Source organism: Helianthus annuus, chromosome 3 (assembly GCF_002127325.2).
Source record: "Helianthus annuus cultivar XRQ/B chromosome 3, HanXRQr2.0-SUNRISE, whole genome shotgun sequence".
NCBI lineage: Eukaryota > Viridiplantae > Streptophyta > Magnoliopsida > Asterales > Asteraceae > Helianthus > Helianthus annuus.
Window position 1 is genome coordinate 172,307,779 of NC_035435.2, and position 23,937 is coordinate 172,331,715.

Here is a 23,937-nt window from a genome sequence, read left to right on the forward strand (position 1 = left end):
CGGCGAATCATGAAAATATAACCGTCGCATGCCACCGTCGCCGGAAAGTGACGGTACGGACTTGTCTACACCGTTGTGGTTGTCAATTGCACCTTTCCGTTTCCCGTTGGAGGCAACAGAACCAGTAGATGATTCGTCATTCATATGTCCACCTCCGGCAATGGCGAATCTGACATAGAACTCACTGTCACCATGTTGTTTACGGTTTCCGATTACATATTCCAGATTATGAAGAAGGTGCACATATCAATTTGTTGAAGATGCAACAGGACTGGTACGATCTAAGTTTTTATATATGTTTTACAAGTTAAACCTATTTGTAATTTGAACTATTGCTGAATGCAAAATTGACCTCCAAATCGACTAGAACTTTTGTTTAGTAACATGTTTCTACAACAATAACAATTTGCTTTTTTATGATGTATTGTTTGTGAAATGTGTTTTTTACATCTAAAACAAATTATTTTTACATTATTTTTACATGTTAAACAAATAATTTTACAAGTTTTAAATAAATCAATGGCTGCAATCAAAAACACTATCTATAGAGGTTCCATGTTACAGGTTTACATAACTTTAAATCCAAAACATATAAGTTTTGCATGTTAAACAAATAATTTTACAAGTTTTAAACAAACCAGTTTCTACAATCGAAAACTATCTATGGAGGTTCCGTGTTACTGTTTTGACCTCCATTGTGGTTAGTTAAAATTTTGATGGTTTGTAGGTTTCACGAAAATATAACGACTTTTGATGTAGAAAAATTCCAGAGACATGGTATTGATCTGAATTACTAAGATTGGAAATGAGAAAAGAAATGTGGTTGTAATTGTTTATTATGTGGTTCCTCTATGTACTTGATAATCATTGTCGGTTCAAAGAGATCATTCAGTTGTCATGTTCCTCTTAAAGAAGTCATAGAATGAAGGATTTCATTGTTCAACTATGGAGCCAACCATTTGCATCTCTTTTATTTGTAGTACTCTTTCTTAAATGGGTACGTTTGTCGTTATTACACTAATATCATAGCAATACTCAAAACAATAGTCTTCCATCAAATTACATGGGTCATAAACATTTATCTTGTAGCTGTTGGAAGTCCAACTCGATAGTTCTGATCTCCTCCTTCGTTACTCATCAGCTCTTATTCAAGGTGCTACAAATGTCTTCTGGTATGGCCTTCTAAACACATTTGTTTTAAGTAACTATTTTTTCTGAGCTGAATCATTTTAACTTGTTTTACATATTTCATTTAGTCGCGATTTGCTAAGAGGATTCTGATATTTTATATGTTTATTAATAGGATTGACATCCAAACAAACACAACCTGCTTCGAGAGTCGTTTCTGGGTGAGAAAAGCTTCTACTTATTCTCATTTTGTGAGGGCGTATATTATGCACACCGACCTCTAGATTGATTTCTACTTTTATTTGGTTCTAGTATCATCTTGATGGTGTCGTGTTAGTGCCTGAGAAGTTGAAGAAAATCCCTTTGCAGGTTCTGCCTCTGATCATTACTTTATTCTGATGTTCTAGTTCTGGTGATCTACGCAGGCGGCGTCACACTCTGCCAGTCTGCAGTAAACATTTGGTCGTTGGAGCTTTCTGTCGCGCCGCACTACCTCGTTGCCGTAAACTACAACATTTAGGTACTTACCAACTTTTGATTGGTGTTCTTGAATTCAAATAGAAGGTAACGTTTTTTTTTTCTGCCAATACATTCTGAACTATGTATGTTCTAAATGTGAAAACTGAACCATACCGTTTAACAGCCTTTATTTTTTAGACTTAACGAATCTGCCCGTAATCTGTATTTAACACCCAACAGACCCAGACGTGTCGCCGTACTATATCTCTGGGGACTCTACAATACGTCGACTAACTCTCTTTCTTAACACCAGCTCCATCACGGTGTTGTATCAGAAAAGCTTTTATTTCAACTATGTACCTAGCAAAATGGTAAGGTCAGGTTGGGCGGTGTGTTGGTCAGAATGTATTTGGGTCAGTACTTGCCGTGTTAATAAATGGTCATTTTGGTTCAGGTCAAAATGAGTTCTAACCAAACTAGGTTTGGCTCATTTGGGTCACTATATGCGGGCTCAGAATATTAAAATAAATTAATTTAACATGTTAAAGAAAAGTTTGCAATGATCAACTAAACTTGATTCGACTTTATTTGACCAAACATGTAAAAATAAGTTTTGTACAATAAACTTTAACACGTTAAATGAGAGTTTGCCTTGATCTACAAGGTTCAATTTAACTTTATTTGACCAAATTATAAATTAAATTTTGGATTAGAGTTTAAAATACTAAAATAAAGTTTTGTGTAGAGCTTATGCTGGCTAAAAATATTAAAATAAATAAATCTAACATGATAAATGAGCGCTTACATTGATCAACTAAACTCGATTCGAATTGGTTTGAACAAACATTTTAAGATAAGTTTTGTACGATAAACTTTAACATGTTAAATGAGAGTTTAAATTGATCAACTAGGTGTGATTTAACTTTATTTAACCAAATTACATATTGAATTTTGGCGTAGAATCCAAAATATTAAAATAAAGTTTTGTGTGAAGTTTATGCGGGCTCAAAATATTAAAATAAATTAATTTAACATGTTAAAGAAAAGTTTGCATTGATCAACTAAACTTGATTCGACTTTATTTAAACAAACATGTTAAAATAAGTTTTGTATAATTAACTTTATCATGTTAAATAAGAGTTTGCCTTGATCTACTAGGTTCGATTTAACTTTATTTGAACAAATTATATATTAAATTTAGGATTGGAGTATAAAATACTAAAATAAAGTTTTGTGTGGAGTTTATGCGGGCTTAAAATATTAACATAAATAAATTTAACATGTTAAATGAGCGTATACATTGATCAACTAAACTCGATTGAAATTATTTGACCAAACATCTTAAAATAAGTTTTGTACGATAAACTTTAACATGTTAAATGAGAGTTTGCGTTGATCAACTAGATGTGATTCAACTTTATTTAATCAAATTATATATTGAATTTCAGCCAAGAGTTCAAAATACATAAATAAAGTTTTGTGTGTAGTCTATGCGAGCTCAAAATACTAAAATAAATTAATTTAATATGTTAAAAAACATTTGTATTGTTCAACTAAACTTGATTTGACTTTATTTGACCAAATGTATTAAAATAAGTTTTGTACAATAAATTTTAACATGATGGAAGGTTGACTTGTTCTACAAGGTTTGATTTAAATTTATTTGACCAAATTATATATTAAATTATGGATAAGAGTTTAAAATACTAAAATAAAGTCTTGTATGGAGTTTATTCGGGCTCAAAATATTAAAATAAATTAATTTAACATGTTAAAGAAAAGTTTGCATTGATCAACTAAACCTGATTCGACTTTATTTGACCAAACATAATAAAATAAGTTTTGTACAAGAAACTTTAACACGTTAAATGAGAGTTTGCGTTGATCTACAAGATTCGATTTAACTTTATTTGACCAAATTATAAATTAAATTTTGGATTAGAGTTTAAAATACTAAAATAAAGTTTTGTGTATAGTTTATGCTGGATAAAAATATTAAAATAAATAAATCTAACATGTTAAATGAGCGTTTACATTAATCAACTAAACTCGATTCGAATTTATTTGACCAAACATGTTAAGATAAGTTTTGTTCGATAAACTTTAAAATGTTAAATAAGAGTTTGCACTGATCAATTAGGTGCGGTTCAACTTTATTTAACCAAACTATATATTGAATTTCGGCCTAAAGTCCCAAATATTAATATAAAGTTTTGTGTGTAGTTTATGCGGGCTCAAAATATTAAAATAAATTAATTTAACATGTTAAAAAAAAGTTTGCATTGATCAACTAAACTTGATTCGACTTTATTTGACCAAACATGTTAAAATAAGTTTTGTACAATAAACTTTAACACGTTAAATGAGAGTTTTCGTGATCTACAAGGTTCGATTTAACTTTATGTGACCAAATTATAAATTAAATTTTGGATTAGAGTTTAAAATACTAAAACAAAGTTTTGTGTAGAATTTATGCTGGCTAAAAATATTAAAATAAATAAATCTAACATCTTAAATGAGCGTTTAAATTGATCAACTAAACTCGATTCGAATTTATTTGACTAAACATGTTAAGATAAGTTTTGTTCGATAAAATTTAAAATGTTAAATGAGAGTTTGTCTTGATCTACTAGGTTCGTTTTAACTTTATTTGACCAAATTATATATTAAATTTTGGAATAAAGTATAAAATACTAAAATAAAGTTTTGTGTGGAGATTATACAGGCTTAAAATATCAAAATAAATTAATTTAACATGTTAAATGAGAGTTTACGTTGATCAACTAAACTCGATTGAAAATTATTTTGACCAAACATGTTAAAATAATTTGTGTACGATAAATTTTAACATGTTAAATGAGAGTTTTCGTTGATCAACTAGGTGCGATTCAACTTTTTTAACCAAATTATATATTGAATTTCGGCCTAGAGTTCAAAATATTTAAATAAAGTTTTGTGTGTAGTCTATACGGGCTCAAAATAATAAAATAAATTTATTTAACATGTTAAAAAAACGTTTGCATTGATCAGCTAAACTTGATTTGACTTTATTTGAACAAACATATCAAAATAAGTTTTGTACAATAAACTTTAACATGATGAAAGGTTGACTTGTTCTACTAGGTTCGATTTAAATTTATTTGACCAAATTATATATTAAATTCTGGACAAGAGTTTAAAATACTAAAATAAAGTTTTGTATAGAGTATATGCCGGCTCAAAATATTAAAATAAATTAATTTAACATGTTAAAGAAAAGTTTTTATTGATCAACTAAACTTGATTTGACTGTAATTAACCAAACATGTTAAAATAAGTTTTGTACAATAAATTTTAACACGTTAACTGAGAGTTTGCCTTGATCTACAAGGTTCAATTTAACTTTATTTAACCAAATTATAAATTAAAATTTTTTATTAGAGTTTAAAATACTAAAATAAAATTTGTGTAGAGTTTATGTTGGCTAAAAATATTAAAATAAATAAATCTAACATGTTAAATGAGCGTTTACATTGATCAACTAAACTCAATTCAAATTTATTTGAACAAACATTTTATGATAAGTTTTGTACAATAAACTTTAACATGTTAAATGAGAGTTTGCGTTGATCAACTAGATGTGATTCAACTTTATTTAATCAAATTATATATTTAATTTCAGCCAAGAGTTCAGAATACTTATATAAAGTTTTGTGTGTAGTCTATGCGGGCTCAAAATACTAAAATAAATTAATTTAACATGTTAAAAAACATTTGCATTGTTTAACTAAACTTGATTTGACTTTATTTGATCAAATATATTAAAATAAGTTTTGTACAATAAATTTTAACATGATGAAAGGTTGACTTATTCTACAAGGTTTGATTTAAATTTATTTGACCAAATTATATATTAAAATCTCGATAAGAGTTTAAAATACTAAAATAAAGTCTTGTATGGAGTTTATTTGAGCTCAAAATATTAAAATAAATTAATTTAACATATTAAATAAAAGTTTGCATTGATCAACTAAACTTGATTCGACTTTATTTGACCAAACATATTAAAATAAGTTTGCGTTGATTAACTAGGTGCGATTCAACTTTCTTTAACCAAATTATATATTGAATTTCGGCAAAGAGTTCAAAATACTTAAATAAAGTTTTGTGTGTAGTCTATGCGGGCTCAAAATAATAAAATAAATTAATTTAACATGTTAAAAAAAACGTTTCCATTGATCAGCTAAACTTGATTTGACTTTAGTTGAACAGACATATTAAAATAAGTTTTGTACAATAAACTTTAACATGATGAAAGGTTAACTTGTTCTACTAGGTTCGATTTAAATTTATTTGACGAAATTATACATTAAATTCTGGATAAGAGTTTAAAATACTAAAATAAAGTTTTGTATGGAGTATATGCGGGCTCAAAATATTAAAATAAATTAATTTAACATGTTAAAGAAAGTTTGCATTGATCAACTAAACTTGTTTCGACTTTATTTAACCAATCATGTTAAAATAAGTTTTGTACAATATACTTTAACACGTTAAATGAGAGTTTGCCTTGATCTACAAGGTCCAATTTAACTTTATTTAACCAAATTATAAATTAAATTTTGGAATCGAGTATATAATACTAAAATAAAGTTTTGTGTAGAGTTTGTGCTGGCTAAAAATATTAAAATAAATAAATCTTACACGTTAAATGAGCGTAGACATTGATAAACTAAACTCGATTCGAATTTATTTGACCAAACATTTTAATATTAGTTTTGTACAATAAACTTTAACATGTTAAATGAGAGTTTAAGTTGATTAACTAGGTGCGATTCAACTTTATTTAGCCAAATTATATATTGAAATTTGGCGTAGAGTCCAAAATATTAAAATAAAGTTTTGTGTGTAGTTTATGCGGGCTCAAAATATTAAAATAAATTAATTTAACATGTTAAAGTAAAATTTGCATTGATCAACTAAACTTGATTCGACTTTATTTGACCAAACATGTTAAAATAAGTTTTGTACAATAAACTTATCATGTTAAATGAGAGGCTGCATTGATCTACTAGGTTCAATTTAACTTTATTTGACCAAATTATATATTAAATTTTGGATTGGAGTATAAAATACTTAAATAAAGTTTTGTGTGAAGTATATGCGGGCTTAAAATATTAAAATAAATAAATTTAACAAGTTAAATGAGTGTTTACATATATCAACTAAACTCGATTGGAATTTATTTGACCAAACATGTTAAAATAATTTTTGTACGATAAACTTTAACATGTTAAATGAGAGTTTGGGTTGATCAACTAGGTGAGATTCAACTTTATTTAACCAAATTATATATTGAATTTCCGCCTAGAGTTCAAAATACTTAAATAAAGTTTTGTGTGTAGTCTATGCTTGCTCAAAATACTAAAATAAATTAATTTAACATGTTAAAAAAATGTTTGCATTGTTCAGCTAAACTTGATTTGACTTTATTTGACGAAATATATTAAAATAAGTTTTGTACAATAAACTTTAACATGATGAAAAGTTGACTTGTTCTAATAGGTTCGATTTAAATTTATTTAACCAAATTATATATTAAATTCTGAATAAGAGTTTAAAATACTAAAATAAAGTTTTGTATGTAGTTTATGCGGGCTCAAAGTATTAAAATAAATTAATTTAACATGTTAAAGAAAAGTTTGCATTGATCAACTAAACTTGATTCTACTTTATTTGACCAAACATGTTAAAATTAGTTTTGTACAATAAACTTTAACACGTTAAATGAGAGTTTACCTTGATCTACGAGGTTCGATTTAACTTTGTTTGACCAAATTATAAATTAAATTTTGGATTAGAGTTTAAAATACTAAAATAAAGTTTTGTGTAGAGTTTACGCTGGCTAAAAATATTAAAATAAATAAATCTAACATGTTAAATGAGTGTTTACATTGATCAACTAAACTCGATTCGATTTTTTTTTACCAAACATGTTAAGATAAGTTTTGTACGATAAACTTTAAAATTTAAAAGAGAGTTTGCATTGATCAATTAGGTGCGATTCAAATTTATTTAACCAAATTATATATTGATTTCGGCCTAAAGTCCAAAATATTAAAATAAAGTTTTGTGTGTAGTCTATGCGGTCTCAAAATATTAAAATAAATTAATTTAACATGTTAAAGTGGCGTTTGCACTCATCAACTAAACTTGATTCGATTTTATTTGACCATACATGTTAAAATAAGTTTTGTACAATAAACTTTAACATGTTAAATCAGAGTTTGCCTTGATCTGCTAAAAAAATATATCATAAAAAAATAATTTAACATGTTAAATTTATTTTTTTTTCACAATGTTTTTCGGAGTTTTTGCATATAAATACATGCACAGACCTTTTTAATAAAAGAATATCAAAAACTAAAAAATGATTATAAGGGAGTTAGAAGGGTTAAAAAAATTACAAAAATGTTTTTTTATTGGAATAGCTTCTACACATCTTTATATGCAAAAGATACAAATTGTTTTTTGAAAAGAATAATTTTTAGCATTTTAAATTGAATTTTTATGATATATTTAATTTGTTAAATGCATGGTTCCCAGCAAAGTTAGAGGTGCAAACGAGTCGCGCCCGAGCTTGACCCGGCTCAAGCTCGATTAACTTATGAGAGTTTGAGCTCGGCTCGTTGGTCGATAAGATTTGACGAGCTTCACATGTCAGGCAGCTCGATAAGGTTCGACCCACTTTGAACTTTTTCTTGAGCCGCTCGGCTCATTTGCACCCCGAGTTTCGAGTTCTCTACTTTTTAGTATTCCCCGTTGAACCTCACCCCATATATCAATCATCTAAGGAAAAAATAAGTATGTGCCCAGAATGGAGGAACGCCACATAATAAAATATAATAAAATATGAAGAATAACTCATGCACTCCATATATCAATCTCTGGTCCATAACTGCGCTTAAGCACTACTGCGGCCATGTAATGAGGGCTTCCAACAATTTGAGAGAACATCTCGCCTAAATTAACAAGTTAATCAATAAAGAGGTTGAAGCAAGTGATAATTAATCATCATGGTACCAAATTTATATAGTAAAAAGATAAGTATTACAACCAAATACAGTTCAATCAGCAGTGTTCAACTTCAGTGGTTACAAACAAAGATAACTTTAAACATCCATTAGAGGTTAAAGGTAGCAGAACTAAGAGAAAACAATTCATCCTAGACTAGGTCTTCTATTGTATAGTCATTCAACTCTACCGTCACCAACCATATAATAATCAAGCATTAGTAATGGTTGTAATGCAAAACATGCAACTAGAAAAGGAAAAGATACATGCTTTAGGCCACAATTATAAAAACTAGCATTGAAATCATATGTAGTATTCTATCAAAAGGAACCATGTGAGCAAATTCTTTTGAGTTATACACATGTATACTGAAAATCTGAAAACACATGCATACTAAACATTGAAAACATGTTGCTCAAATGGGTCAAAAGTGCCAGCAAGGTAATGTCACTTGTGATTTAGTAAATAAGGAATGACATATACCAAGGATATATAGTTGCCTCGTTTCCTATCGATATAAGGTTGGAAAACTTCCTGGTCTGTATTTTCATGAACCAAAATGGGTTAATCTAGATCACCAATAAATCTGTTAATTGATGTTTTAAGTGCTATTCTCTCGTTTTTCTGCCCCCCATAATCCAAAGTCACACTTGTTGTCAGTAGGGGTGTAAACGCGCCGAGCCCGAGCTCGAGTAGGCTCGTTTAAGCTCGACTCGTTTTGAGCGTTTTCCGAGTACAGCTTGAGTAGCTCACGAGTAGCTTGACTCGTTTGCACCTCTAGTTGTAAGATACCTAAACAAGCTTCAAGGTAAAATCTTAATTTGTAAAACTGCAGTTCAAAAACCTACTGTTTCTCATCCTTCTCTATCAAATTCAACTTTTCAATCCTTTACCATGTTCAAAATGCCTTGTCCCTGTCACTATTTCAACAAAGGAAATTTGCTTGTAATCATGTTAACCAAGATTTATATCCACCCAATCAACCAAAAGTACGACATGAATTCTGAAATTCTAATGCATCCTTAGTTGTACAATATCCTACTTGTTATATTATGCTAAAGAGGGAAACAATTTTCAGGTGAGAAAAGTAGTCTAATTCTCGGTGTGAAATTAGGAGGATAATTGAGGTTTATCATTGCAACTTATGTCTTATACAGGGGAAAAAACAACTTTTACATGTAAAAATTACCAGAGAGATATTTCTTACGAACAATACACCAAAAAACCCTAGACTCAAAATTGAAGAAATTGGAAGGGGAAAACAAGAATTGTGCCATTACAACATACACAAATCTCAAAATTAAGCTTTGCATACATACTTAAACACACATAGACGATTAGAAGGCGTATAGACATAAATGACATTGGCAGCGGATATCATACCTTCATATGACTGGAAGAACACAGTAAAATGATTACAAATGATAGTTGTCGATGAAGATATTATCAATCTACGGAGGACTTGAGGAAGATGATGACTATTGTCGGTGCCAGACGGTAGTCGGAGCAAAGCGTCATGCGTCGGAGTTGAATCATGTTTCCGGTGAGCTCTGATATTAGAGGCGACGATGTGAACCAGTTTTTTAATTTATAATATATTTGGACAAAAATACCCCTGTTCCCCAGTTCCCCACTTTTTTGGTGTTCCCCAATGAACCCTCCCCTATATATATATATATATATATATATATAGGGGACCGCTAAAATGAGAACCACCTCCAGTTGTAAGAACCGTGAGAACTACACCGTACGGGGTGAGGTGGACCAAAATTTTTTTCATAAACGTAGATGCGTGTATTATAAACACATTTGTAAAAAAAAATTCAAAAAAAATGTCGTGTGTGTAGTTTTCAGGACCACAAGTTTGTGTTTACGGGTAGCGTAAATTTTATTTAATATTTACGGTACCCGTAAACACAAACTTGTGGTGCTCAAAACTACACACACGGCATTTTTTTGAATTTTTTTTACAAATGTGTTTATAATACACGCATCTACGTTTATGAAAAAAAAATTGGTCCAACTCGCCCCGGATCAAGTAGTTCTCACGGTTCTTACAACTGGAGGTGGTTCTTATTTTAGCGCAATTATATATATGTGTGTGTGTGTATATATATATATATAAAGAGTAAAAATCGCGATGATCGACGTTTTTGATCACTTTGTTTGTGTGATTGTGTATAAATATTTGTACTAAATTTATTCTGTGATAATTAGTATCTAATAAAATATTCACAATTCAGATGGACAACGAAGTAAATCAGGAAAACTAGAATAATGAGAATAACGGAAACCAAATAGATAACAGTGCCATCCAACATATAGTAGCACAAGGAATTATAGATGCTATGCCCTATATTATCAAGACTGTTAAAGAATCAGAAAATAATAAATCTGCAAATGGAAGTAAACTCCAACACACTGAGCCAAGTCACAGTGTGACCGATAATAACGGACCTATTATCCAAGCTCCAATTCCTAAAAGAAGAAGAACCGCTTCTTACGGTTGTTCTTATAAAGAATTCTTAGCCTGCAAACCAATAGAATTCTCAGGCAATGAAGGAGCCATTGCAGCCTTACGTTGGATAGAAAATACAGAAGCAGTCATAAAAATAAGTAAATGTGCAGATGAAGATAAGATTTTGTTTGCTTCTAATCTTTTCAAAAATGCAGCCTTAGAATGGTGGAATACTATTCTCCAGACTAGGGGAAGTGACAGAGTTTATAATATGGAATGGATCAACTTTAAGGAAATGGTTGAAAGAAAATTTTGTCCTCCTAATGAAAAGGAACAAATCGCCAATAAGTTCCTAAATCTTAGAATGACTGGAGTAGACTGCAAAGGTTACACTACCATATTCTTCGAATATGCTAGGATAGTGCCAACCTTAGCCTCACTTGAACCAGTGTTAATCTTCCGTTATATTTGGGAATTAATTAGTGAGATTAGACACGTAGTCAAGGCAGCTAGACCACAAACCATAGAAGAAGCAGTAGAACTAGCCAATACCCTAACTGATGAACGGGTACGCACTCAAAAGGAAAACCAGAGAAAGAACCTTGCTCAAAAGCTTACCCAGGAATTTCGTTTTGGTAATTCCAACCATGGGAAAGGTACAGGCTCTTCCTCTGCACCCTACTGTAAGTATTGCAAAAGAAAGCATTCTGGAAGATGCTCCGTATACTGCAACTTTTGTAAAATATCGGGACACAAGGAAGAAAACTGTAGGAGGAAACCTAGCAATAGGATATGTTTCAATTGTGAAGAAGCTGAGCACATCAAACTGAACTATCCGAAACTAGCTCTAGCCACGACCAACAAGGCTAAGACAACTGAAGTACCTAAGAAAAATGCCAGAGCCTTTGTTCTGACAGCTGAGGAAGCCAAGATGATTCCGGATGTGATTGTCGGTACGTTCTTAGTTAATAATATATTTGCCAAAGTATTGTTTGACTTTGGTGCAAACCAAAGTTTTATCAATACTTCTTTCTATAAATTTCTTGACCAACCCTTAGCTAAACTTCAACAAGATTGTCTGGTAGAGACCGCCAACGGAGAATCCATTAAGATAAATGAGATCTTCCAGGGAGCAAGAATAGAAATCCTAAACCATCATTTCTTTGCTAACCTTTATCCAATGAATCTAGCCGGATTCGATGTTGTATTAGGAATGGATTGGTTGGTAGCCAATCGTGCCAGTATTTTATGTGATCAAAAGTCCGTACAAGTAAGTACACCAACAAGTGAAAAGATCACAATTAAAGGAGATAAGCCAACCAGACCGACAAAATTCATCTCTGTGATGAAAGCTGCAAGTTATGAAAGCAAAGGAGGAGTAGTATATATGATTTCCGTAATCATTAATACTAAAGTAAAAGAATTAAAAGATATTCCTGTAATATCTAAATTCTCAGACGTCTTTCCAGAAGAGTTACCTGGATTACCGCCTGATAGAGAGGTCGAATTTAGGATTCACCTAATACCAGGGACGACACCGATTGCCAAAGCACCATATCGATTAGCACCAAAGGAGGTGCAGGAACTGAAGAAACAATTGGACGAACTTCATGACAAAGGTTTTACACAACCAAGTTCATCACCGTGGGGAGCACCGGTGTTATTCGTTAAGAAGAAAGACGGATCGATGCGTATGTGCATTGATTACCGAGAATTGAACAAGGTTACGATTAGGAATTGGTACCCACTACCGAGAATCGATGATCTGTTCGATCAACTTCAAGGAGCTCGATTCTTTTCTAAGATCGACTTATGCTCAGGATATCATCAACTGAAAGTACAAGAAGAGAACATTCCTAAAACTGCTTTCAGAACCAGGTACAGTCATTATGAATTTACCGTCATGCCATTTGGTTTAACCAATGCCCCAGCCGCATTGATGGACATGATGAACAAGATATGTAATCCATACCTGGATAAATTCATAATTGTCTTTATAGATGATATTCTAATTTACTATAAGAGTAAAGAGGAACATGCAGCGCATCTGCATACACTTCTAACATTGTTGAGAAAAGAGAAGCTTTATGCTAAATTCTCAAAATGTGAATTTTGGTTACAAGAATTGCAATTCCTTGGACATCTGGTTAATCATGAAGGAATTCATGTGGATCCCACAAAGATCGAAGCGATTACTAAATGGAAAGTCCTTGAGTCGCCAACGGAAGTAATAAGTTTTCTTAGGCTGGCAGGATATTATAGACGGTTTATCCGAGATTTCTCTAGAATAGCCATTCCATTAACCAAACTGACCAGCAAATCAGTTAAGTTTGAATGGGGACTAAAACAGGAAGAACATTTTAAGATTATTAAGCAAAGGTTAACCAACACACCCATACTCGCATTACCAGAAGGAACTAAAGGCTTTATAGTCTATTGTGGTGCGTCTAAGTTAGGATATGGATGTGTGTTGATGCAACGTCAAAAGGTTATAGATTATGCCTCTAGAAAACTTAAGAAACATGAAGAGAATTATACAACCCATGATCTAGAATTAGGAGCCATAGTTTTTGCCCTTAAGATTTTGAGACACCATTTATATGGAAATAAATTTGTTGTCTTCACTGATCATAAGAGTTTAAGGTATATTTTTGGGCAAAAAGAATTAAACATAAGACAGAGATGCTGGATGGAAGTTCTTAGTGATTATGATTGTGATATTCAGTATCATGCTAGGAAAGCTAATCTAGTAGCTGATGCTTTAAATCGAAAGTATCATGAAAAGCCGAAACGAGTACATTCTCTCAAGTTAAATCTACAAGTAGATTTAAATGATCAAATTAGAGAGGTACAGGAAACAGCAATCAAGGACGATGCTGAAAGTTTAAAAGGAATGATTAAGGAATTAGAACAAGGAACGGATGGAATTTGGAAGTTCCATAAGAAAAGGATGTGGATACCTAAACAAGGAAACCTACGCAACAGAATTCTAGAAGAAGCTCATAAGTCTAAGTATACGATACATCCCGGAAATGATAAGATGTATTAAGATCTAAGAAAGAATTTCTGGTGGATAGAAATGAAAAAGGATATAGCAAACTATCTTGCTAAATGCCTAACCTGTTCACAAGTTAAAGCTGAACATCAGAAACCCTCAGGATTATTGCAACAGTTAGAATTGCCAATATGGAAATAGGAATTGATAACAATAGACTTTGTTACCAAATTACCCAAAACAAGGAAAGGAAATGATACAATCTGGGTGACTGTTGACAGATTGACCAAATCTGCTCATTTCTTACCCATGAAGGAAACTTTCAGTATGGAACAGTTAGCTAAGTTATATGTAAATGAAATAGTCTCATTACATGGAATTCCTTTATCTATTGTATCTGATAGAGATAGCCGTTTTACTTCGCATTTTTGGACAAGTTTTCAAAAACTAATGGGAACTAGGTTAAATCTAAGCATAGCTTATCATCCTCAAACGGACGGACAAAGCGAAAGGACAATACAAACAATTGAAGATATGCTTAGAGCATGTGTAATTGATTTCGGAGGAAATTGGGACGACCATTTACCATTAATAGAATTTTCCTACAATAACAGCTATCATACTAGCATTAATGCTGCACCGTTTGAAGCACTTTATGGACGAAAGTGCCGAACTCCAGTCTGTTAGGCAGAGATTGGAGAAAAGCAATTATCTGGACCAGAGATAGTGCAAGAAACAACAGATAAGATAATTCAAGTCAAGGAAAGACTAAAAGCAGCACGAGATCGTCAAAAGAGTTATGCAGATAACAGACGAAAACCTTTAGAATTTCGAGTAGGAGATAAGGTATTGTTAAGAGTTTCTCCATGGAAGGGAATAGTCAGATTCGTTAAAAGAGGAAAGCTAAGCCCCAGGTAAGTTGGACCTTTTGAGATTATTAGAATAATAGGACCTGTAGCCTATCAGCTACAACTGCCAGAGGAAATGGCAGGAATACATGATGTGTTTCATGTATGTAATCTCAAAAAGTGTTTAGCAGACGAATCATTGGTGATACCTCTTAAGGACATAGAGGTAAATGAGAAACTTAAGTTTATCGAGAAACCCATTCAGATTAAAGATAGAAAGATCAAGAACCTCAAACACAAGAGACTAGTTATGTTTAAAGTGAAATGGGATTCCAAGAGAGGACCAGAATACACTTGGGAGCTCGAATCAGAGATGCAAAGGAAATACCCACACCTGTTCCAGTAGACCTCGAGGATGAGATCTAAAACAAGGTGGGGAGGATATAACAACCCTCTTAGAACCCTTAAACGTGACCCTAAACGTTCCTAATATACCCCGTACGCGAGAAACGAGCCCGAAATACCCTTATAATTATAAAAATCAAGAAAAACAAAAATTATAGGGTTGTCGCGGGGCGCGACCAAGACCTCCTTGGTCTCTCGCAGGGCGCGAGCTCCGATTGCTTGCCGGACACCCAGGCTGCCACGTGTCGACACGTGGCAGGTCTAGATACGCCGACTAGCCAACCCTAAACCTAGTCTACTCTCTCGCAGGCCGCGAGAGAGTTAGCTTATGCCTTCGCGGGCCGCGAGCCGCCATACGGAAAGCCTATAAATAGGATCGATCGAGTTCATTTGAATTCGTTCAAAATTTCTAATTCTCTCTCAACTTCTGATAGTTATTATTATACCCGGGCATAATACCCCTCTATAAAGCGAAGCTCTGCCTCGTTGTAAGGATTATAACCTGATGTTACCCTACACGATCGATTTAGGGCTCCGTAACGCATGTCAAGGCTCTGCCTAACTCAGTCGTTGGAGTTCTGTCTTGTGTTACACTCGATTGATCTAGGATTCCATAATGCATGTCAAGGCTCTGCCTGACTCAGTCATTGGAATTCTGTCTAGAGTTGTACGGTTAATGTGATTTGGGTTATTTTACTAACACGTGTGCATTGTTTAATTTTAATAGACAATAAAGGAGAATCACCAGGAAGCTATATTAGTATCACCTAAGTCAACAATGTGAGTACATTCTCTTTTTAAATCTTTTTGTGAGTCAAAATGTTTTTACAAAACTTCAAGTGTTTTAAAATATAATTAACAGTGATTAGGTCTATGTATTCTACAATTACTGCCGGTATGTTGGGGTTTTGTATACAAAATGTGAAAGACGTTACCATTGGACAACGAGTAGCCAATGAGTAATATGACCCACCAGTCGGGATTGACAATACTGAATGAGTAACTGTGTAGATATAAACATTATAATCGCTCTCAATACTGTGAAATTATAAAAGCTGTTTTGACTAAACTGGGATGCACTCGCCAGTATTTCTTGCTGATAAAATCTTTTTAAAACGCGTTTCAGGTAACAAAATGTGAAAGCCAATAGAAGCCAGCTGGAGAGCACTAAAGGTTTGGAAAAGTGGCTATAAAAGTTACCTAAATAAAAAGGAGTTTTTGTTTTAAATAATTAGGGTTTATCCCTACAAATGTATTGTCAAATGAACTTGGGTTTTATCCTAATAATTTATTATTATAAAAAGTTTGGTGTTTAACTCTGATAAAAATATTTCCTAACTACGATCCTGATGTATTCCGCTGCCAAATTAATAAACACTGATACCACTGATCTGGATCTCGCGGCACCCGCTCTCGGGGTAGGGGTCGGGGGCTGCGACAGAGTGTCATCGTCACCTGCATCACTGAAATCACAGGAGAGGTACTCAGTCTTAGAGCGACTAATCTTCAAACCCTTCCCCTCTAAGGCTGCTAGCCATTCTTCACCCTTGCATTCAGGCTGTGTTTAGTCTTTGCCGCTAACACAACGTCATTCGCAAAAAGCACGCATCATGGAACTGTCTCCTGAATCGACTTGGACAACTCATTCAAAACAAACGCAAAGAGAAACGGACTCGATGTAGACCCTTGATGGAGTCCTACTTCCGCTGGGAATGAATCAGTATCCCCTATAAGAGCCCGAACCCTAGTTTTAGTCCTTTCATACTTCCCCGGAACCCCCTATCTTCCACCCGATCCCAAATCAAGTTACGAGGGACACTTTCGTATATCTTTTATGTGCTCTAAATTATACATATTTTTATATAAATATCTACTACACTTTGAACAATTTTGAATTAGTTTTTTTATTGAATAACACTGCTAGCTAGTTTATTTTTAAATTTTGTAGGTTTCAAGAGAAAGCGAGCCAATACGATGCAATTAAGCTAAACGGGGGATAAATTAATGCTAATGATTGAAGACGCGGAGTTCAAGTTTCTTTTTATGCATTATTATTACTACTCGGTGAATGTAAAACTAAAGATTTAAATGCATGAAGACTACGAGTGTGAATTTCTGACACGACCCGAAAACCTGACACGAACCTAACACGAAATATGTGGGTTTAGGTTTAGTCTAAACGGGTTCGGGTTGTTTCAGGTTGAACCCACAAACCCGTTTAGGTTAACGGGTCGGGTTCGGGTCAACCTGGTCGGGTTGGCGGGTTGACCCGTTTAACACATTTATACTATATTATATTTTTTACAATATATTTTATGTTATAAATTAAATGGGGTGATTATAACTTAAAAAGAGAAATTAACATAGATTTTATAATTTAAATATGATATTATTATATACATTTGTGTTTTTAAGTAAATTGTAATTTTAATATATAAATTTCAGAAAAAAAATTAAAAAATTTGGGTTAAACGGGTTGTGTTCGGGTCAACCCATGAAACTTCGGGTCGTGTTCGGGTTCATATGTATGATACGATTTTCGAGTTCGGGTAGGGTTGAACTCGTCAACCTGCAAACACGACCCGTTTAACACCCCTAACGAAGACTTGTGACCTCAAGTGAAAGAACAACAAAAGAAAATGAAGGTAGAGTTGACTAGTATTTTAGTCAACACATTAAATGTGATTGATGGTGAAAGATGTGTGGAGTGAAAAGGATTCGGGCCTTTTTTTTAAAGTAAAATAAAAGGAGTTGGGGTAATGACTAATTAATTAGTCATAGATGGTGGGGGTCGTTCAGGGTGATTTTTTGCATCTTACTAGTCTCTTGCTTAACCATCATTAATGGTGGCTACGGGTATTTAAATTCCACGTATGGTGAGTCTGGATGAGTTTTCCCCTTGTGGTCTCGGGTTCGAGTTTGGGTGATAGGGATTTCACATTGAGGGGTTTAAATTGAGGATCTACTGTGCGAGGAGGCTCTCTATCGCAAACCCAGTTAAGACAACGTATGCTAGACCTCCTGACATTCGTAAATAATTCACACCTTCAAAATGGATTTTAATATTAGTCTAGATGGGCTAAATGAAAATTAAATGCAAAGAGAGTGGGCTGGACAAAAACCCATGGACTTTGAGTTTTGACTTGAGGAGTCAGTGAACTTTAGAAAAAATATAAAGTAAACCGTCAAAGTGGTCACTTTTACCACTTTAGTCCAAAACTTAAACCTTTTGAAGCTGAGTCCCTCTGGTTTCAATTTTGTTGTCATTTTCATCCAAAATCAAAACTGAATGTATGAGTTGATTTTGCCACCCCTAATTTAATTATTAGTTTAAATGGGCTAAATGAAAATTAATTGTTAAGAGAGTGGGCTGGAAAAAAAACCCATGGACTTAAGGAGTTTTGACTTGAGGGGGCGGTGAACTTTAGAAAAAAATATATAAAAAGGGGCTGCTTGGAGATTCTAAGGGGGGCGACATTCTTGCATATCAGGAATCCGTTCGTTTATTCGTGCGTTAGTGTCTTCTGAGTCAATAGATACTAAAAATAGAGTTTACTCTACAGGATCATTTTTAGAGTAATTTTGATAGTTGCCCTACGAGTAAATAATTACGAAAATGCCACCACGATTTTTTTTGTTTTTTCATGTCTTTCGTACGTTTTGTACGATAAGGTTGTTTGTACGTGAACTTAACTCTTAATCACATTGGCATATGTGTAAAAATAATTAAGGTAGTCAAATTTATAAAAGATAATTTTACCCACTTAAATTCTTGAAATTGAATGTCAAAATGTATTATTATAAAATAATCGTAAAAAATATAAAAAAAAATAGTACATTGAAGTTGTTATAAACATAAAGTTATTGAAATTATAAACATATATTGTTTAAAATTGGTTTTTTTTTTTTTTTTTTGAAAAACCCCCCAACGGTCCCCTCCTTCCAACGGTAACATTTGAAACATTCACGCGTTGTCACCACCACGCGTGGTCACCCAACCGCTACGGACCATCACGGAGTGCGCCCACCTCCCTTAGAAGAGATGTCAATTATTTGGTATTTCAAATTGAGTTTAAGATCATATTTTCGGTATTGATCGTCCCCACATATAACTTTTAACAATATAAGATTATAAAACATGTACACATCATAAAATTATTTGCAGCCTGAAATTTCCCATTCAAATAGGAGCGGTAGAGGAAGAGGAAGGGGCAGGGAAAGGTCGTGGTAGACCGAGTCGAGCAGATAAAGAAGCCTATGCGGCGACAGCAGCTTATGACAAACATGAAAGAAATCCCAGCATTAGCATTAGCGATAAGCCAAAGCCAAACACGACTCTCGATTCACTAGAAGACACTGACTCAAAAGAAAATCACAATTTAGCAGTTGTGAATCTTGGTACAGTTTGGTTTGGAAGATTCCTTGTTTAGTAATGACAGTGTAGGTGCTAACTTAAGGTAGACATGGAAGCAATGTTTTAAAATCAGGTTTTTATACGGTACCGGATTTGGCTAAAAAACGGTTTATAGATAAAAAGACACTAGTATAAATAGAACGAAACAAGTTCCATTACACATACGATGGGGCATAAACTTGCAACGTAATGCAAGAAATGTTTATTGTTAACCTAACGAAACTATTTATTGGATTAAGCTTCACAACCTGATAGCGGTCTTCTAGCACTCTCGCCCTGCATCGCAGAACATACATCATTTCTACATTACCGATACATATATAAACTGGCATAGAATTGAAAAAATATATATAATATTTAGAGTAAAATGCTAAAATAGTCCCTGAGTAGGCCACTTTTGCCACTTCAGTCCAAAAATAAAACTTTCTGTATTTGGGTCCCTGAGGTTTCATTTTTGTTGCCATTTTCATCCAATTTGCAAGTTGGGTTAGAATTTTCTGCTAACTTGTCCCCTTTTTTGTCGTTTTCCTCATTCAATTAAAATACATTACGGCATAAAATGACGATTATACCGTTCATTTAAACGAGGAAAACGACAAAAAGGGGAGAAGTTAGCAGAAAATTCTAACCCAGTTTGCAAATTGGATGAAAATGACAACAAAAATGAAACCTCAACGGACCCAGAGATACAAAAGGTTTCATTTTTGGACTGAAGTGGCAAAAGTGGCCTAAACTCAGGAACCATTTTGGCATTTTAGTCTAATATTTAAGATAAGTTACCAGATGGAAGTTTATGCTGATGTGGCAGCATCAACAGGCTTGAACTCCTGCAATTCTTTGAAGTTTTCCCATGGCTTAACCCAAACCTTGGCTTCATAAGTCTTTTTGACACCCCCATCAGTTGCTTCAAGTGTGATATAATACATTTTACCAGCAACTACCTGCTCCTTTGTATTCACTACCTTCCCAAATTCCAGCAGGGCATTCTACATACAAAGATAACCCATCAGTTTCTTAGTAAATTACAAAAATCGTCCTTTATGTATGTCACTTATTGCAAACTATGTCCTTTGTCTTCAATAATTACAGAAAACGTAGTCGATGTTTGCTAACGCTTGCAAGTTATGTCCTTTAGCCCTAACCCAGTTAATTTTTGTGGTTAAATCTGACCAAATGGACCCCACATGATGGTATTTTTTGGTTAAATCTGACCAAATGGACCTCACATGAGAGTAAAATGACCAAAATACCCTCATGTGGGGTCCATTTGTTCAGATTTAAAAACAAAAAATTAAAATTAACTGAGTTAGGGCTAAAGGACATAACTTGCAAGGGTTTGCAAAGATCGAGTACGTTTTCTGTAATTATTGAAGATAAAGGACACAGTTTGCAATAAGTGACATACATAAAGGACGATTTTTGTAATTTACTCTTTTAGAAAACAATATACAGAAAGTGGGCGCGCAGCGTGTAATGATCCTTAAATTGTCGATGAAAAGTCATATAAATAATTTGCAGCTGGACCGAACACTCGACCTCTGGTATAACTGTAGCTAGGCTAGCAGCAATTTGTAGTTTACTTACTAGTCGATAATTAGTTAAACATGCACAGACGATAACTCCTCCCCAAAGAAAGCTTTACAGTCGCCGAAAACAATTTCGAAACAAAATCCAACCATGCCTTCAAAAACCCATATGAACGTGCGAACCAAATCGTAACATCAAATCAAAAACCCTATATATCTACACTCAAAAATCCAAAATATTTTGGTGATCCAACTTAATTCAGCAATAAAAAAAAAAAGTGGTGACCTCACCTAGTAATAAAAATCTCTGTTGAATCTTGATAAATATTGTGGACACACGAAAAACATTATTTTTATGATTTTCTAAATTAGGGATAAGCATTTGGCATCGGTACCATACCGATAGACTAGGTACAGTATTCGGTAGGATACCGGTATTTTCAGTATCGGTACTAGGGGTGTAGACGAGCCGGGACGAGCCCGAGCTCGGCTCGAGTCTACTTATTTAAGCTTGAGCTCGGCTCGTGACTAAAACCCAAAACTCGGGCTCGGCTCGACTTGGCTCAAGCTATTTTGAGAATAACCTCAAACAAGCTAAAACCTCAGCTCGAGCTCGGCTCACCAATATTATTATCCTTATTATTATATTATATCCTTCATAGTTGTTAAAAGCCATCGCCTCTTGCGCCTAGGCCCAATTTCCTAGCAAGGCGAGGCAATTGCGCCTTAAGTCAAGGCAATTGCGCTTTAATTCTCCAGGTGATGGTTCATGCGCATATTCCAGTGAGATTCCTAGATTCTGGAGTTTCCGGCCAAATTCTTAAAATTCTGGCAAGATTCCAGCTAGATTTCCTACTTTTATCTAACGAAAACTATTTTTCTACACTTATAAACAAGCATTTATAACTTTTGGTACTAAATAGACGATAGAAAATGTTATATAATAGCTTTAGTTTTATTTTATTTAAAGAATAGTATTAACTTTCTATTATATAAAAATATTTTAAGTTTTATTTTGTTGTGCGCTTTTTTTTCTCAGGCCCGCGCTTTTTTTTGTGCCTTGCGCCTAGGCCACAGGCGAGACCTATGCGCCTTCAGTGCGCCTAACGCCTTTAATAACTATGATATCCTTATTATTATCCTTATTATTATAAAGTAAAATTTTGTTTGGCCTCGTTGTTTAGGCTCGCGAGCCTAGACACGCTTTGTATTTCAGACTCGAGCTCAGGGTCGGCTCGTTCGAGCTTTTGACTTGAGCCGATAACGAGATCCTCTAGGCTTGTTTACATCTCTGATTCGGTGTATTCGGTACCCACTTTTCGAGAAATTCTAATATTTATACCAGTCCTTGTGCCCCTATTCTCTAGGCTTGTTTAAACCCCTGATTCGGTGCATACTAGGGGTGTGCAATAACCGAACCGAAAACCAACAAAACCGAACCGAAATTAACCGAAACCGAATTAACCGAAAGTCGGTTAACCGAAATTAACCGAACCGAACCGAATCATTTTTTTTAGATATTTCTAGCTTTTATACCTCTATTTCATGTATTTCATGTTTTATACTTTCATTTCATTTCATTTCATGTAATAATACCTCTATTTCATTTATTTATGCCTTCATTTCATTTATTTATACCTTCATTTTATGTATTTAAACATCTATTCATGCATTTATACCTCCATTTCATTTATTTATTTATATACATCCATTTCATGTATTTATAAATCTATTTCATGTATTTATACATCCATTACATTACATGTATTTCTAAGCAAAAAATTTAGCCCATGTTTGAATTGGCTATTAACCGAAAATTAACCGAACCGAAAACCGACAGATTAACCGAATTAACCGAACCGATTAACCGATGACTTCGGTTATCGTTACGGATAATGTTAATAACCGAACCGAACCGTGCACACCCTAGTGCATACTACCTCAAACATATATATATTTAAACTGCTAGAATTAATCAAACGAATGGATGATAACATAGATCTGAGAATGAAGAGATATGATACCATACCTGCTTCTTATTGTGTTCATCAACGGCAAATCGAGCGAGTTCGTCGATCTCAAGGCTGTTTTCAACGCCCTTTGATTCGCTAATTCCTCCAACAACCGACATCTTTTTGTTTGTGGTACGAAAAACCTACAACTCCTCCGTGTTTTTAATGAGAAGCGGTGGTCGCAAACAGGATCATGAGAGCCAATGAGATGTTTACACGTGGCTACAAGAAACCATGGTTAAAAAGGGATAAGACTTGGTTTTTAGACTTTTAGGTATTATACACATATGATTAAATTTGATATAATCCAAAATATGAAAGGAATAGTTATGGTAGTTGGAAAGATGTGATAAGAATAGGGGTGTTCAAGATCGGATAATCCAGTTTTCGGATATCCGAAAATCGGATATCCGAAATTTCGGATAGTGAAATATTGACATCCGAACCCGAATTCGAAATTTCGGATATCCGATTTTCCCGGATATCTGAAATTTCGGGTTCGGATATCTAATCGGATATTCGAATATCCAATTTTTTATTTAATTTTTATTTTTTTTATTATTTTTTAATATTTGGAACTAGATTTTTCGGATAGTTTCGGATATCCGAATATAAATTTCGGATATTTCGGATATTTTT

At 33.5% G+C, this 23,937-nt stretch overlaps 1 protein-coding gene and 1 long non-coding RNA gene across 2 annotated transcripts; both read right to left on the reverse strand.

Annotated features, from left to right (window-relative positions):
- Window positions 1-8,444: 8,444 nt before the first annotated feature.
- Window positions 8,445-10,201, reverse strand: LOC118490269. Its single transcript, XR_004888962.1, has 2 exons — window positions 10,024-10,201; window positions 8,445-8,588 (listed from the first exon to the last, which is right to left on the reverse strand). It is a non-coding gene; the product is annotated as an uncharacterized LOC118490269 (long non-coding RNA).
- Window positions 10,202-19,852: 9,651 nt separating this feature from the next.
- LOC110930894 (cysteine proteinase inhibitor A) lies at window positions 19,853-23,543 on the reverse strand. Its single transcript, XM_022174286.2, has 3 exons — window positions 23,316-23,543; window positions 20,541-20,746; window positions 19,853-20,036 (listed from the first exon to the last, which is right to left on the reverse strand). Exons 1-2 carry the CDS (start codon window positions 23,415-23,417, stop codon window positions 20,552-20,554), a joined length of 297 nt encoding a protein of 98 aa, XP_022029978.1. The 5' UTR covers window positions 23,418-23,543; the 3' UTR covers window positions 19,853-20,036; window positions 20,541-20,551.
- Window positions 23,544-23,937: the final 394 nt, after the last annotated feature.